Consider the following 17,276-nt stretch of genomic DNA (forward strand, 5'->3'; position numbering starts at 1 on the left):
GTGTCTTATTTCACTTAGCATAATGTCATCCAGGTTCATTCATATTATTGTAAACGACAGGATTTACTTCTTTTTTTTAAGGCTGAATAATATTCCATTGTATATACAGTATTTTCTTTATGCCTCTGTCCATAGACAGATTTAGGCAGTTTGCGTATCTTGGCATTTGTGACTGACGCTGCAATGAACAGGAGAGGAGGGATGCTTGAGATACTGATTGCATTTCCTTTGGCAGATACCCAGAAGTAGGATTGCTGGATCATATGGTATCTCTATATTTAATTCTTTGAAGAACCTCCATACTGTTTTCCATAATGGCTGCACTAACTTACATCCCACCAATAATGTACAAGGGTTCCCTATTCTCCACATCCTCACCAACACTTATATTTTGCCTTTTTGATAATAGCCATTATAACAGGTGTGAGGCAATATCTCATTGTAGTTTTGATTTGCATTTCCCTGATGATTAATGGTAGAGTGCCTTTTTATATATCTGTTGGCCATTTGTATGTCTTCTTTTGAGAAATATCTATTCATGTCCTTTGCCTATTTTATAATCAGGTTTTTTACATTTTTTGCTCTTGAGCTGTGTGAGTTCCTTACACATTTTGGATATTAACCCCTTATCAGATACATGGTTTGCACATATATTCTTCTATTCCATACATTGCCTTTTCACTCTGTTGATTGTTTCCGTTGCTGTGCTGAAGCTTTTTGGTTTAATGCAATCCTACTTGTCTATTTTTACCTTTGTTGCCTGTGCTTTCAGTGTCATATCCAAAAAATCATCACCCAGACCAATGTCCAAAAGCTTTTTTCCTATGTTTTCTTATTTTAGTTTTATGACTTCAGGTCTTTATTTAATCCTTTTTTTTTTTTTTTTTTTTTTGCGGTACGTGGGCCTCTCACTGTTGTGGCCTCTCCCGTTGCGGAGCACAGGCTCCGGATGTGCAGGCTCAGCGGCCATGGCTCACAGGCCTAGCCACTCCACGGCATGTGGGATCTTCCCGGACCGGGGCACAAACCCATGTCCCCTGCATCGGCAGGTGGACTCTCAACCACTGCGCCACCAGGGAAGCCCAATTTAATCCATTTTGAGTTTATTTTTTTCTTTTTTTTTAGCCATTCTTTAAAAGTTGAAGTATAGGGGGCTTCCCTGGTGACTCAGTGGTTAAGAATCCACCTGCCATAGCAGGGGACACAGGTTCGAGCCCTGGTCTGGGAAGATCCCACATGCTGCGGAGCAGCTAAGCCCATGCACCACAACTACTGAGCCTGTGCTCTAGAACCCACGAGCCACAACTACTGGAGCCTGTGTGCATAGAGCCAGTGCTCCGCAGCAAGAGAAGCCACCACATGAGAAGTCCACACACCACAACAAAGAGTAGCCCCCGCTCGCCACAACTAGAGAAAGCCCACGCACAGCAACGGAGACCCAACACAGCCAAAAATAAATAAAATAAATTCATTTTTTAAATATTTAAGTGTAGTTAATTTACAATGTGTTAGTTTCAGGTGTACAGTGAAGTGATTCATTCTTCTGCTTGTGGATATCCAGTTTTCCGTATACCATTTAATCAAGAGACTATCCTTTCCTCATTGGTAATCTTGTCAATAGTCAGTTGACCATAGGTGTATGGATTTATTTCTGGGCTCTCTATTCTGTTCCATTTTTCCTTATGTCCATTTTTATGCCAGTACCATACTGTTTTGATTGCTGTAGCTTTGTAATGTATTTTTAAATAAGGACGTGTGTTGCCCCCAGCTTTGTTGTTCTTGTTCAAGATTGTTTTGGCTATTTGGTATCTTTTGTTGTTCCATGCTAATTTTAGGGGTTTTTTTTCTATTTCTGTAAACAGTGCCTTTGGGATTTTGATAGAGATTGCATGGAATCTATCAATCATTTTGGGTAGAATTGACATTTTAACAATATTCTTCCAATCCATGAACATAGGATGTCTTTCCGTTCTCCTATGTTTTCTTTAATTTCCTTCATCAGTGTTTTATCATTTTTAGTGTACCAGTCTTTCACCTCTTTGGTTAAGTTTATTTCTAAGTATTTTATTATTTTTCTTGCTTTTGTGATGGAACTGTTTTCTCAACTTCCTTTTAGGATAATTTGTTTTCTGCATAGAATTGTGACTCATTTTTGTAGATTTTTTTAATCCTGCAACTTTACTGAATTCATTTACTAATTCTAACAGTTTTTTTGGTTGTTGTTGAGTCTTGAGAGTTTTCTACATATATGATCATGTCATCTGCAAAAAGAACTAATTTTACTACTTCCTTTCCAATTTAGATGCCTTTTATTTCTTTTTCTTGTCTAATTGCTCTAGCTGCAAATTCTAGTACTATGCTGAACAACAGATGAGAGTGGGCATGTTTGCTTTGTACTGAATCTTAGAGGAAAAGCTTTCAGTTTTTCCCCATTGATTATTGTGTTAGAAGTAGGCTTTTCATATGTGGCCTTATTGTGTTAAGTTTCTTCTACACTGATTTTGTTGAGAGTTTTTATCACGAATGGATGTTAAACTTTGTCAAATGTTTTTCTGCATTGATTGAGATGATCATGTGATTTTAACCCTTCATTCTGTTAATATGGTGTATCACATTGATTGATTTGCACATGTAGAACTATCTTTGCATCTCAGGGATAAATCCCACTGGTTCATGGTATATGAACTTTTTAATGTGTTATTAAATTTGGTTTGTTAGTATTTTATTGAGGATTTTTGCATCTGTGTTTATCAGGGATATTGGCCTGTGGCTTTCTTTTCTTATCTTTGTCTGGCTTTGGTATTAGGGTGATGCCTACCTCATAAAATGAGTTTGGAAGCACTCCCTCTTCTATTATTTTGGAAGAGTTTAAGAAGAATTGGTATAAATTCTTCTATGAATGTTTGGTAAAAGTTACCCAAGAAGCCATCTGGTCCTGGGCTTTTCTTTGTTGGGAAGGATTTGCTTATTAATTCAATCTCCTTATTTGTTATTAGTCTGTTCAGGATTTCTGTTTCTTCTTAAGTTTTGGCAGGTTGTATGTTTCTAGGAATTTATCTATTTTATCTAGGTTATCCAGTTTGTTGGCATATAATTGTTCATAATAATCCCTTATGATCTTTTTTATTTATGAAGCATCTGTCATAATGGCTCTTCTTTCATTTCTGATGTGTAAAATTTGAGTCTTCTCTCTTTTTTTCTGCCAGCCTAGCTAAGGGTTTGTTGGTTTTGTTTATATTTTCATAAAACCAACTCCTGTTTTTTTTCCTATTGTTTTTCTGTTCTCTATTTGATTTACTTCTGCTCTAATCTTTATTATCTCCTTCCTTTCACTAGCTTTTGGCTTAGTTTGTTCTTCTTTTTCTAGTTTTTTGAGATGTAAAGTTATATTGTTTATTTGAGGTCTTTCCTCTTTTTTAATGTAGGAGTTTATCACTGTAAACATCCCTCTTAGTGCTGCTTTTGCTGCATCCCATAAGTTTTGGCATGCTATAGTTTCAATTTTGTTTATCTCACAATACTTTTTTAAAATAAATTTATTTATTTATTTTTGGCTGAGTTTGGGTCTTTGTTGCTGCGTGCAGGCTTTCTCTAGTTGCAGCAAGTGGGGGCTACTCTTCGTTGTGGTGTGCGGGTTTCTCATTGCGGTGGCTTCTCTTGTTGCGGAGCATGGACTCTAAGCGTGTGGGCTTCAGTAGTTGTGGCTCGTGGGCTCTAGAGCGCAGGCTCGGTAGTTGTGGCGCACAGGCTTAGTTGCTCCACAGCATGTGGGATCTTCCCGGACCAGGGCTCGAACCTGTGTCCCCTGCATTGGCAGGTGGATTCTTAACCACTGTGCCACCAGGGAAGCCCTCAAAATACTTTTAAAATTTCCTTCTTTAAAAATTTCCTCTTTGACCTAATAATCGTTCAAAAATGTGTTATTTACTTTCCACATGTTTGTGAATTTTCTCATTTTCTTAGTGTTTTGATTTCTAGTTTCATTCCATGTTAGATGGGAAAGATACTTGGAATGATTTTGATCTTCTTAAATTTGTTAAGATTTGTTTTGTGACCTAACACATGATTTATCCTAGAGAATATTTCATGTGCATTTGAGGATAAGGTTTATTCAGTAGTATATATCTGTTAGGTCTTTGTGTCTATGTGGTCTATTGTGTTGTTCAAGTCAGCTGTTGGATAGAACATCCAGAAAGAAAATCAGTTATTAAAAGGCTGTGGATTTTTGTATGTTGATCTTATAAACCTATTCTTTTCTAAATTCTCATTTTTTAGTAACTGTTTTTCTGTGAATTTTTTTTGGGGGGGGGACTTATGGTATTTAATTATATCATTTGCAATAAAGAATAGTTTTACTTCTTTCTTTCCGACTCTCAGACCTCTGATTGCTTTCTTTTGTCTAATTGAATTGGCTTATATTTTCGATAAAATGATAACTATAGTATGGCAATGTGAGGCATCCTTGTCTGTTTTGATTCTTGTTCGTGACATTGGTGGAAAAGCTTTTAGATATTCCTCATTAAGTAAAATGTTGTGTGCTGTAGAAAAATATATTTTATATATGTATCATACATATATAATTTATATATATAACATTTATATAATATATGCTACATAGACTTATATCAAGGGAGCATCCATTAATCACTATTTTATTGGATTTTAAAATATATAAATGGGTGTTAAATTTGGCACATCTTACTATGTTGCCAATATTGAACCAGGTTTGAATTCACAGAATAAATCTTACCTAGACGTGATGTTTCATTTTTTTAAACTAATATTGGATTCTACTTGCTTATATTTTAAGATTTTATGATTGATATTCATAAATGAGATTGGTCTGTAATTTTATTTTTGGATGCAATGTTTGGCATGTTTCAGAGTCAGTGTTATACTTCATAAAAATATTTTTGAAAGTTTCCTTTCATTATATGCTGGAATAATTTTAAGTAGTATTGGAATTATTTGACCTTTAAAGGTTTAGTAGAATTCTCCTATAGAATTACCTGGGTCTGGTGCCTTTTTCCTTTTCCTCATTATAAAAAAAAAAAATTTTCCCTCCTCCCCTCCATCCTAAAATTTTTTTTCAGTATATATACTGAAAAAAAGAATCAAATCATAGGTGTACAGTTCAGCGGATTTTCTCAAATAGAGTATATTTGTTTAATCAGCATTTAGAGCAAGAAGCAGACCCTGGTGCCCCATAAGCCTCCTCCATGTTTCCTTCCACTCACTAGCTTCCCGCAACAAGCGCCTGAAGCCCGTTTGTCATGGTGCTCTCTAGGCTCTGTATTTTTTTTCCCCCTATGTTAAGCGGTCTGCTTAGATTTTTTTGTCTCCAGTCAGTTTTGATAAACAGTATTTTTCTGGACAATTAACTATTGCATCTAGGCTTTCAAACTGATTTATATATAATTATGCAAATGAGTTCTTTATGATTTGAATGTTTTTACCTGTTATATTCCCTAATCCTTAAAAACTACAGGTTCTGGGTGTATCTTTCTAAAGTTCCATCATGGTCCATGGGACAAAAAATTATAAATCTCTGTGTGTGTGTTTGTAATAGTGTTATTGCACGCATACTTTTCTGTCTTATCTAGCTAGCTAGCTATTTATCTCGCCATCTAACTATTTATCTTGCTATCCTGGTATCTATGTATATTTCACATGGTAGAGAGAACAAAGGGCATCTACAAAGCATTTGCATTCCTGATGAGAGAATTGATTGGGCTGTCCTTTTCTTCTCCTTTCTGCCTTAGGCTAAGACATGGTACCATTTTGCAACAACAGGAGAGAAGCCAAGAGAACTATGGAGGCATAGGCTCTGCCATTGATGAGCTGCTGAGATAACACCAGGAAACACCTACCTCCAGAATTCTTGGTAAGTAAGAGGTATAAGCCTCTGTTTGTGCCGCTCCAAGTCAGGGTTCCATTATTTGCAGCTGAATACATTCCTAACTGATAGAGGAAGTAAGATTTTTAGGCGAAACCAGACAGTTTTAGTTGTTCATAGTATGTAAATGTTTATATACAGAAAAATTATTGTAGAGACACCAAATTCGCCAACTCTAAATTAGGAACTGGAGTAGCAATTTCACAAATTAAGTGCATATCGCATGGCCTTTTTAGTGTAACCATTGTTAAAAGCATGATTTGCATAAATTATTCACAATGTTTTAGATGTATTTTACCTTTTTCATTTTGTACAATGGGATACAGATTGGTTACATCTTGTACAGATGATAGGGTATATCCTCCTAGGGTTTCAAAATGATTAAATGAGATAATCCATATAAAGGGCCTAGGACAGTGCCTGGCACATGGTAAAGTGCTCCATAAATGTTAATTATAATGTTTTAATAAGGAATATTGATTAAAGAATAGTGATGTTTGCTACTCATACTTAGATGACTAGCTCCTTGTCATCCTTTGCATTCCCATAAGAAAAGTCACCTCCTCTGAGAGGCCCTCCCTGGCTATTCTATCTCAAGTGGAATCCCTCCCCAAATAGCTCCCATTCCCCATCACCACCATCCTGTTTATTAGCCCAGAGACCTTTTCATCATTTGTAATTCTTTTAGTTATTTATTTGGTAAATGCATGTCTCCCCTGATAGAACTTACCCATGAGAGCAGAACTCCCAGTGGCTGGCATAGGTTCTGTACTCTCTATATATTTGTTGAGTAAAAAGATCACCAAAAATGTCCAAGAAACCATTATCATAAGAGAATACCATTTGACATAGAAAGGCTGTTCTGAGGTGGTCATTTCTTTGGGGATAATTTTGCCTACATTTAAATAAAAGTGAAGGTGGGTAAAATTTCTGCCCAATTCTAGACCCTCCTCAAACTAAATAAGCCCTCAGGGGGCTTAGTGGGTTTTTTTTATTATTATTATTATTAATCTCAAAAAGATCAGAGAATAGTTATTTTTAATATTTGGCCTCTACAGCTTTATAAAGTGGAGCACAAATTGTTACTTTTAGAAAAATATGTTGTTTTGCATTTGAGTAGGGATTAAGATTAAGTAAGATTCAGCTAACAATTAAAAAACTAATGGTTTATTGTCATCAAATATTTAGATGAAATTCTTCATGATGTTTTGGAATTCTGAAGATCCTAGAATTTAGATTTTAAAATAGCCCTATAAGAGTTACGGTTTGGTACCAAGTCAAAGGGAAAACGAAAATGAAATTGTTTTAGTAGAAGGGATAAATCCCAAGGAGGAGAAGGGACCCTGAAACACATCTGAGTGACTGGAGGTGGCCCCATGGCAAACCTCTGAACTGGGGGTAAGGCAGGAGTGTGTCCAGTGCCATTCTCTGAGGGATGAGGATGTCCCTCTCCCCTCCCCGACCTGCTCAAGACCCCCCACCCCACCCCACCATCACCACTGGATATGGAATCAATGGAGACATGCAGGATTTCCCCTTGGGGTCAGGGGTCCTGGGCTCCTGGCAGCTGGCATCCAGGAGAGAAGAGCAGTAGACCTTCTCTTTTTTTCTATATCTTTTAGAACTACAGGATATTGTAGTAGCCAAGCAGTGGGCTTTGGCTACCTGAGTTTGAAGCCCATTTTCCCTGCTTAACTCTTGGGGCAAGTTACTTTGGCCTCTCTAGGCCTCGTAAAATGGCAGTAATAGCTGAACGGGTCTCATTGGGCAGTGATTTAATTGGCACATAGTAGGTGGTGGATAACCGTGACTTTTATTACCCTCTTTCTGGACGTCATCACAAAGTCTCTGCGCGTTTTGACCAGCAAGGGCCGGGAGTTCTGGGATATCGTTTTCTATGTGTAAATGTTCTATAGCCTGAGAATTTGCTTCCTAATTGTGACGGCTATGTGGCTAGCACTATGACAATCTTACGTGGATTATTCAGAGAAGGCTCTAGAATTTCTGTGTGGGCGGGGCATACAGGCGGCCATATTGGAAGAGGGGCTTTGGGACTTTATTCTCCGCCAGCACTTTACTTGGATGGGTGTTTGTATGGTGGGCTGGTCTTGTACTTGTTGCCTAGGGTTTAGTTAATTGTGTTTATTTGGAGTACTTTGGACGATTATGGGAATTTGGGGACTGGTCTTCTGGCTATATTTGCATAGCAAGCACTCGTGTAGATTATATGTTAATTTGAGGGGGCGGTTTGAGGGTCGTTTTGTAACGAAATCTACCTAGTAAGCCAACAATTTTTATGTGGAATGAATGTTACATAGGAAGCTTTGGGAAGGTTTATGGACATGGGGTATTCGCTACTTTTTCTGCCCTCCGTGGGGCATGCTTTGCTCACCTCTGGTATACTCTGCTTGAGGATTAATTGGCTGGGATTAATTTGACCTAGAAAATGGAACAGGAAGTAGGTTTTTGGCCTGAATTACAGAATCAACTTGATTAATGTCCCATTTGGCCAGTTTCAGAGGGTGCAATGATTGATGCTGGGGGCAAACTGGTCTCTCCCTCCCACCCCTCCAGGAAGCCACACCATAGGTGACCGTGAACTTAAGGGATGAGCCTGGGGGGGTGAAGGACTAGGGAGCCCAAGTGGACCTCAGGTCCAAGCCATAACCCACCAAGGATTCAGAGTGTGATGTGGGGCCCATGAGTGCTGGTGGCCACCCCTTCCCCCAACAGTGGTGGAAGATTTGTTTTATTTGTATTTCACTTCATTATGAGTGAGGTTGCATGGTTTCCCCAATGTTAATTAGTTATTTGTACCTTTTTAAAAAAGTAAAATTGCTTGTTCATGTACCTTGCCCATTTTTGCGAGAGGTGCTTATTAATTCTTCAGAGCTCTTTGCTTATTAGGGAAACTAACCCTTTGTTACAGATTTTTACCCAGTCTCCACCCCCCACCCCATTCATATTTGATATTAATTTTTGTATGGTCATCCCCCACCCCTTTATGTTTTTTTATAGCCTCAGGTCATGCTTAGAGATGCTTCTATAAACCAAGATTTTAATTATAAAAATTGCCATTTTTAAAGTAACTTTTTGTACTTAAACATATGTGTTTGACCCACGTTGAGTTCATTCGTGTATGGAACAAGGTAGGGATAATTAGTTATTTGTACCTTTTTAAAGAGTAAAATTGCTTGTTCATGTACCTTGCCCATTTTTGCGAGAGGTGCTTGCTTATTAATTCTTCAGAGCTCTTTGCTTATTAGGGAAATTAACCCTTTGTTACAGGTTTTTACCCACTCCCACCCCCATTCATATTTGATTTTAATTTTCGTACGGTCCTCCCCCACCCCAGCGCCTTGTTTTTTAAATCTTAGGTCATGCTTAGAGAGGCCTTCTATAAACCAAGGTTTTAATTGTAAAAATTGCCTTTTTAAAAAATTAATTATTATTATTATTTTTTTGCGGTACACGGGCCTCTCACTGTTGGGGCCCCTCCCGTTGTGGAGCACAGGCTCCGGACGCGCAGGCTTAGCGGCCATGGCTCACGGGCCTAGCCGCTCCGCGGCATGTGGGATCTTCTCGGACCGGGGCACGAACCCGCGTCCCCTGCATCGGCAGGCGGACTCTCAACCACTGCGCCACCAGGGAAGCCCTAAAAATGACCTTTTTAAAAGTAACTTGTATTTCAACATATGTGTTTGACCCACACTGAGTTCATTTGTATATGGAATGAGGTAGGGATCCAGTTTTTTCCCCAAGTCGCTACACCATTTCTTTCTCAACCCCCACCTCCCGCCTTTACTGAGATACAATTGACAAAATTTTAAGCTATTTAAAGTGTAAAACGTGATGATTTAATATACATTGTACACCATTCCTTGAATAACTCTTTTCCCGATTGTAAACTGCATTCCTAAATTCCTCCCACCCAGCTGAGTCCCTGTCTTAATGCAGGACAGACAGCTGAAATTCAAACACCTCTTTGGGGAGACCAGGTAAGCAGGCACACTGTGAGACAATACATAAGGGTGTAAGTCGATAGACTCTTTGGATAGGGCAGCAGTGATCAAAGCATAGAACTCTTTTGATGGGGCTTAGTGGTTTTCTATGGGGCATGGGTTCGAGAGGAGGACAGAGTGGACATTTTGTATCGTCTGCAAATTGTTTTCAGAAACCCAAGGTTCGGTCAACAAAAACATAGAGTGGCGATATTTTATACCCACTTATAACCCTGGGGCCTTGTCACCTCAGCACGGGGGCCTCCCAACTTTTGATGCAGTCAAAACCCTGGACAGTGGGTGTTTGCTCGAAACCACAAATAACTCACGGGAGTCACATCCTTTGCTCACATTTAATTTTTATTTTGATTTTTTTAATGCTGCACAACACAATATTTATTTCATTTGTTTCATTTATGTCATTTATTCTTTTATTTCTTTATTTCTGTTTGCTGCTGTTATTTTACTTACTTAAAGAGAGAGGGAACGTTTGTGGCCTTTTTTTCCTTTATCTTTTTCTGTAGGCCGCCTTAAGCTTTCTAAATTTGGAATATTAAAGCAAGCTGAAGGGTAAAGGGGGTTTCGCAAAATCACTTGAGGGAAAGGAAAGGTTGCTTTGTTAATCATGCCCTATGGTGGGTGATCAACTGCGTGTACAATTACGTTTCACTTTTAATTAATTGTGCTTAAGGCCTTAATTAAATTTGGAAGTTCCCTTCTTAGAGCAGCTCATACTGACGGAGGTGCATGCGCTGGATGATGTCACGGCAGTCGTTGAACACACGGCGAATGTTCTCTGTGTCCACAGCGCAGGTGAAGTGAGGGTAGCAGTAGTGGCGCCCGTCTCCACTAGCAGTGCTGATTCTCTGTGGGCAAAGAAGGAAACTCGGTCAGTGCTGCCTCTCCAGTAAGTCCCCCTGTCGGCAGTGGGGTCACCTACCAAGGACTGCCCACCAGTCATTGACGTTATGTTAAAACAAACCCAAGTTGAGGGGCACAAAGGCTAAATTCATACTGACTATTGGTGAAATAACACTGAGGAACTGGGTGGTTTGATCCACAAATTTAGAAGTAAGGAAACTTACGCCCCTAAGGATAAGAGAACAAGCAGAGAGGGGGAACCAAAGACAGTCTCTACTCACCAGAAATTCATCTCGAATGAAGTACTTGGCCCGGGTCACGCGTGGGTCCTCTCCGGGCTCGGGAGTCGCTGCAAAGAATATAAGTATTTTGTTACTTAAGTGATTAAAAAAATAAGGTTCTTTGGCTCCCCCCTACAGATCCCTTATAGTGTGGTGGTGGTTGAGGGAGTGGGGGGGTTCCATTCTTAGAGGATGTTCATTTTAAAAATCCAGAACAGAAATTTTTAACATACGCAAGACACCCTGTAGGACCAAGGGGGCACTAGTCAACTGCAGAGGCCACACATACCATCCTCAGGAGTCGTGTAGCGAGCAAATTCTGGAAAGTAGTCCTCAATCTTCGATTTTCCAGCAAGGACTTTCTCAGCGAGCAGATCTTGCTTGTTGAGGAACAGAATCACAGAGATGGTGCGCAGCCATCTAAGAAAGAGAGACACAGGTTTAATGCTCGGGAAAAGAAAGGATTCTTTCTGCAAGGGGTTTGAGATGCCTGCCCAAGAACTTGCACAAGATTCTTTTCTACCGGCCATGCAAATACAGGGCCTTGAGATCAGTGGGGAGGAGACCAGGGGGTCACCGCCCAAACCTGTTGTTCCAGATGCTCTTGAAGAGGTTCAGCGCCTCCTGCAGGCGGTTGGTCTGGTTGTCCTCCCGGATGACCATGTTGTAGCTGCTGCTGGCAACCACGAAGATGATGGCAGTCACATCTTCGGCACAAGAAAGCAAAAGCAGTGCACGTTAGAAGAGAAAATGATCCTTGACGATGAAAAAACCAAAATGTCCTTAAAGAGCAGAGAAGCCCATGGCTTCCGTACCATTGAAGCACTGGATCCATTTGCGGCGTTCATCACGCTGGCCGCCCACGTCGAACATGCTGCAGGAGAGAAATGACACCTGGTCACTCCAAGGGCCAACACTGGTCCACCATTCTCCCTGCCAGAGGGAACGTCAAGAAATCTCTCTCTCTCTTTTTTTTTTTTTTAAAAGGGAGCCATTTACTTACTGGAAGTTGACTTTATCCACCTGGAACTTGGTCTCAAAGATTCCAGAAGTCAGGACGCGGCAGCGCAGCAGGTCCTAAAACAAAATCTTAGGTCAAGGGATCTCACCCAAACCAACCTAAACATTATTAATAATTGACAGTCTGGAGCAAAAGTCTTGACTCGTTCGGAAAGAGGGCTCTGCGTCCTCTGCTTGTGAGACCGTGTGCATACCTGGTCGCTGGGCACATAGTCAGCCTGCTTGATGACGTCAATCTTGTCCAGGAAGCTGGGAGGGAAAGAAGAATACACAGGGGTGAGCACACAGTCACGCCACTTCGCCCACTATTCCTGCCTCTCTGCCAAGTCCAGCTAAATGGAAATGATCACCCCACAGTTACCTGGCATTAAGTCAATGCGGAGGTTGCTTGTGTTCATTATGAGTCCAAGCTTATGCCTTAGAAAAGGTTAGAGCAAACAGAATTTAAGATAAATGTACCTGGCTGACCAGTAGGTCTAGGAACCAGGAACTAGGGGTGGGCTCTCAGGACCCCTGGCCTACAGGTACAGCACAGGCCGGTGCAGAGCTCTGGTCTTGCTTTAATTTTAAAAGGCTGGTTCTGTGCATGTCAATTAGCTGAAGGCCCAAAATCAGGTCTGATTTTGTGCCATTTGATAAAGACTGAGTAAAATATTCAGATTTTCAAATTGTTTGCCTTTGACTAAAATGGCGAGTAGTTTGAAAACTGTACCCTTCCACGTCACAGTTTTTTTTTTTTAAATGAAAAAGATGGCATACTTTAAAGAAACAAGGATTCCCCCCGCCCCCCCTCCCCAGCGAGGGACTAATGAAAATAAGATTGAGTTACTCAGAAAGGGTATCCCTTCCTTCTACTTTTAAGAAGGGGCCCTTTTGGCCCTTACCACAGTGAACAGGAAACAGACACAAAGTTCCCTTCCGTTCCACTTGGTCCATGAAATAGGACAGTCCAGATATTAAACTTTGAGTTTTCAAAAAACCTCACGGCCATCCAGGTTAGGGGCCCTTATCTGGGCAGGGAGCAAGTACAGTGGAGGGGCGGGGGCGGTCTCAGGGGCCATCATTAGTGATGCAAAAGCTTTAGGGGGAAAAGCAGTGTTTTCTATCTCCCGCTCCACAGCCATAACTGTTCCCAAAGTAAAAAGTATCTTGCTTGTGTTGCCTGACTAGATACACTGTTAGGAAAAATAACTTCTAAAAGACTGGACTAATTTAATTACTGTGAAAAGTTAATATTAAAACCAGCTTTTTGGGGGGCAGGGGTCTGGACTGTTGTAAAGTGGGCTAATCAGGAAAAAATCACAAAGAGAGAAAAGTCTATTTAAAGAAATTCTATAAGGTTCCCCCCCCCCCCCCCCCCCCCCCCGCCCCTTCCTTTTTACCAGTTTAAAGTTAGTCTGGCTTAGAGGATATACCGACTTGCCCAATCAGTCTTACATTACAGCACCGGGCCAGAAATAGCTCCCCAGCCGCCCTGGCCTGCAGCACGTTGCCATGGCAACAGAACCACAGTTCTATAAATAGATCATCAGCACCAAATCTTGTGAGAGAGACATCTGGAGTAAGGCCAGCCAAACCCCAGCTCAACAAATAAAAATAGGCACCTTAAGGAACGGGCAAGGTACCAGGAGCTCAACTTTAACATAAAGGCCGTTAAACCAGAAACACGTTGGTCACTGCAAAGGCAGGGCTACTTTAATCATCGGGCTGGGGAAGACATTTTCTAAGATTCAAGCTATGTTCCCTTTTTCCCTGGAGTTCCCTTGAAACTTTCCATAAATTGTGCAAATGTTGCCATTTTCAGATAAAGTTGCAGGAGTAACTGAATTTTGCCTTAAAAAAACAACTTTCAAATGGTGTGAGATTCAAAAAAAAAAAAAACTGGCTAACTGTTCATCAATGAAGTTGTTACACCCTCCGCACTTCCAGAGCGCTCAAAACTGGGACGGTTAAACCCTCCTAATCTTGTACCTGTACTTCTGACTTGGATCCAAAATACAAAAGGCAAACAATTCCAGGATTTCCATTTGTTTTGCGTTACTATAATTAGCACTTCCAGCTTTAAGCTCAAACTTTTGAGAAAATCAGGGGCTTTGTTGAAGAACGGGTGGGGGTGGGAGGGTCACAGGGACCGGCCCAGATGGACTGTTTTTCTGCTCCTTGAAAAAATATACAGATTTGCTTGTATATTAAAAAAAAAAAAAAAAAAAAAAAAAAAAATCACAAAATAGCTACAGGTGTGACAACTGAAAAGAATCAAATGCATTTTCGATGGAAAAGCAGGGCCAGGGAAAGCTAAATTGATAGGTTTCACAGCCCCTAACATCAGCTTGTGTGATGTGTCTCTAACAGGATTCTGGGGAGCTTGCTTTGCGTTTGCTGTTTGAGCGCTGTCACCTCTTCCTCCCTCCCGTTTATTCGAGTGGTTTTCACAATAAGGTCCTCCGGCGTGGGGCTCCTACGTCATGCGATTTTAGCTTGTTCTGAGCCAGCCGGGGTACCTTGGTCCTGGTTACTTAATATTTTCAATAGCAAAATTGTTTGTGAGTTTCAGTTACTTACATGAGAGAGGCTAAAACATCACAAATCTCTCTTGCCCTTCCCCCGGTCATAAAAGACAATCCAACTTGAGAAAATGATAACTGAGCCCACTTAGTACATTTGTGCAACGTCAGCAAACAAACGACACCTTTAAAATATTTTTGATGGCTCTGAACCTCACATATTTGCTATGTTATGTACAGGATAAGGAGGGTCATAAACTATTTAAAAGGCAACTTTCCAGCTGTGTTATCACATCCACTGGAAGGCAGCCCATGAAAGGACAGAGCAAGGACCCCATGGGGGGAGCATCCTTGAATTAAGGCCCAGTGTGAATGAATAAATAAGGATAGGAAATGGAATTCAACACAGTCCCCGACTCTAGATGAACCAGAAACATGGCACTCTGGCAGCTACTGTAGTCACCTACCTGATAGCAGAAATAGCAAAGCAACTTATCAGTCACCCAGGAGGAGGAGGCATATTTTTGTCCTCACTGTTCCTCTTTGTCAGGTTTTTACATTACAGCAATAAAATAGAATATTTCTACCTGATGGAAAGTGTGAGCGCTGCCCTATCTCCCTGAACGCTTGGAGGTCAATTCAATTAATTACTTCAAGCTCATTAATTATGAATGTCACTTTATTGCAGGTAATTATCATTTTGCTCTAACAGGCATTAATTGTTTGTATAAAAATAATGTCACCGCACTAAAAAGTGCAATTAAGGGCTTTATAAAACAAATGAATCAGACTAGAACTTTCTAACCGCAGGTGGGAATAACTGGCTGGCTTCTATGAAAAGAACTCATTTACAAGTAACTTGAAAAGTGGGAGTCGAGGTTTGTAAGGTTCTCTCCGTGCGCCCGTGTGTGCCTATCTCACATGCGGATGTGGAGACGGGGTTACTCACTACTGGGCGCAGTCGATGAGCTGGTACTCGTTGGAGCGCTCGTAGCAGGCACGCACCCCCTCGTCCTCCCACAGAGCCTTGGCGTGCTCGTAGAATTCCTGAAAGTGAACACGAGAGGGAAGGTTTAGACGCGGGAGCTGCTCCAAGTCAATGAGACCGGAGTTCACTCTGCCACCAACCCTGGGCGTGATTATTCCCAATTTCGGGGCGAACGAAGGAATGGGCGTTCATAAAGACCTTCAGTGTGCTAAACGTATTCAGAAATTGAATCCAGCTGTCCTCTTATTGCGAATTACTGTTCTTGGGTAGTTTTCAGCCTATATTTTTTGGAGTGGGGGGCGGGGCCAGAGTAGACTACTGAATAAGTTTGTTCACCCAACGGCTCATCTAGGAGAACTAAAAACTCATTAGGAGGCGCCGCCAATGTATGATTCCATGTCGTGGAAACAAGACGTTTTCATTTGTGAAGATGTGGTGGGATCGAAATTTTCCTTCCAGGAAAATTTGAATTTTAGAAAAAAAATATTATGGTTGGGACTTGCTGGCAAATCCGACCTTGTCCATCAATGCCTGTCGATCAAACGAGCAAGTGACCTCGGCGTGGTTTTAAACTGCAGCAGGTCATGATTCACATTTCATTTGAACAGAATAACATTTTTAATTGTATCGGGGCAATTCGTCCCTTACAAGGAAAGAGGAGGTTCTTCTGCAATGTGAATGCAGCAAGAAAAGGGTCAAAAGTAGGCAGGAACGTGAAGTTCAGCTAACAGAAGACCCTCTTAGGAGGTCACCGTCCTGGTGTATTTTTAACGGGCTGCCTTTTTTCTCCTATTAGAAACACAGAATCACGTCTCATGAAAGAGTCTGTGTCTGGCATTATGTGTGCTGTGTTTACTGCTCGACTTCTTTTCCATTTAAAAGAATTTACCTAGCCGTACTTACTAATACTGCTTCCTTGCTAGGAGAAGTTTGCAGCCAAACCCATTTAAAATACACAAACACAAATTCCCACGAAAGCCTGACAAAAGGCAACAATAAGTCATTGTTTTTGCTGTAGACAAGTCTTTTCCTTCTGGGCCTTATAAACTTGCCCATCTTTCCATCTTGTTTCCTGTTCCCCTCTTATAAACTATTCTTCCCCCACAAAGGGGTCAAAACATATATGCTCGGGCCACAGGCAATCTTGTGTTCCCTAAAAATAGTTCTTTATGGAGCAGACAAATCTTTGTAAGCAGTGTCCACGCCAGCCAGGGTGCATAGAGGACAGTGCCTGGGTTATGATTTATTTAGGTGAAGGTCTTTTCTTTCCTTTTTCTGAATAATGGGAAAAGACTTCATTTGCCCCAAGACAAGGACTGACTTTAGAAAAACCTTAATAAAGGTTAAATGGCAAATTGTTTCAAATGAGAAGACCTTCCGTTTATAAAACTCAGAGCTGGCTCCTCATTTCTGCATTCCTTGTATCTTAGGATATCTTCGATTAGCCAGACAATTAGCATTTGTGTGTCATACGTAACAGTTTGTCACAAGATGTGTATAAGGGAATAATTAAGGCTGCCACAACTCAGGACTTTTTCTCATAAAGATTTACAATCTAATACAGCGAGAGCTGTAGTACTGAACTGTGATGTTTACTTGTGGGGACGGGCGAGCCAAGACTCACGAGGGGCGACAGAAAGTCGCTCATCCATCTTGACCAAAGCTCTAACGATGATTTTTCCTATCAATATCACAGAAATGGGTTTTGCTGGCAGCGTGCCTGTG

At 40.8% G+C, this 17,276-nt stretch overlaps 1 protein-coding gene and 1 long non-coding RNA gene across 11 annotated transcripts in view; one reads left to right on the forward strand and one right to left on the reverse strand.

The window, feature by feature from the left end:
• LOC117197655 (uncharacterized) overlaps window positions 1–17,276 on the forward strand; it is a 98,913-nt gene that overhangs the window by 59,155 nt on the left and 22,482 nt on the right. The window contains exon 3 of the long non-coding RNA XR_004478396.2: window positions 5,763–5,884. This is a non-coding gene — a long non-coding RNA (uncharacterized LOC117197655). The remainder of the gene's footprint in view (window positions 1–5,762; window positions 5,885–17,276) is intronic.
• LOC101286834 (guanine nucleotide-binding protein G(s) subunit alpha) overlaps window positions 10,239–17,276 on the reverse strand; it is a 103,695-nt gene continuing 96,657 nt past the window's right edge. For all 10 annotated transcript variants that reach the window (XM_049699150.1, XM_033410282.2, XM_049699145.1 and 7 more), the window contains 8 exons: window positions 15,513–15,610; window positions 12,254–12,308; window positions 12,043–12,116; window positions 11,855–11,913; window positions 11,626–11,746; window positions 11,329–11,459; window positions 11,040–11,107; window positions 10,239–10,763 (listed from right to left, as the gene is read on the reverse strand). In XM_049699150.1, coding sequence (XP_049555107.1) covers window positions 10,617–10,763; window positions 11,040–11,107; window positions 11,329–11,459; window positions 11,626–11,746; window positions 11,855–11,913; window positions 12,043–12,116; window positions 12,254–12,308; window positions 15,513–15,610 — 753 coding nt within the window. In that variant the 3' untranslated portion in view covers window positions 10,239–10,616. The remainder of the gene's footprint in view (window positions 10,764–11,039; window positions 11,108–11,328; window positions 11,460–11,625; window positions 11,747–11,854; window positions 11,914–12,042; window positions 12,117–12,253; window positions 12,309–15,512; window positions 15,611–17,276) is intronic.

The sequence above is a fragment of the Orcinus orca genome, chromosome 16 (assembly GCF_937001465.1).
Source record: "Orcinus orca chromosome 16, mOrcOrc1.1, whole genome shotgun sequence".
NCBI lineage: Eukaryota > Metazoa > Chordata > Mammalia > Artiodactyla > Delphinidae > Orcinus > Orcinus orca.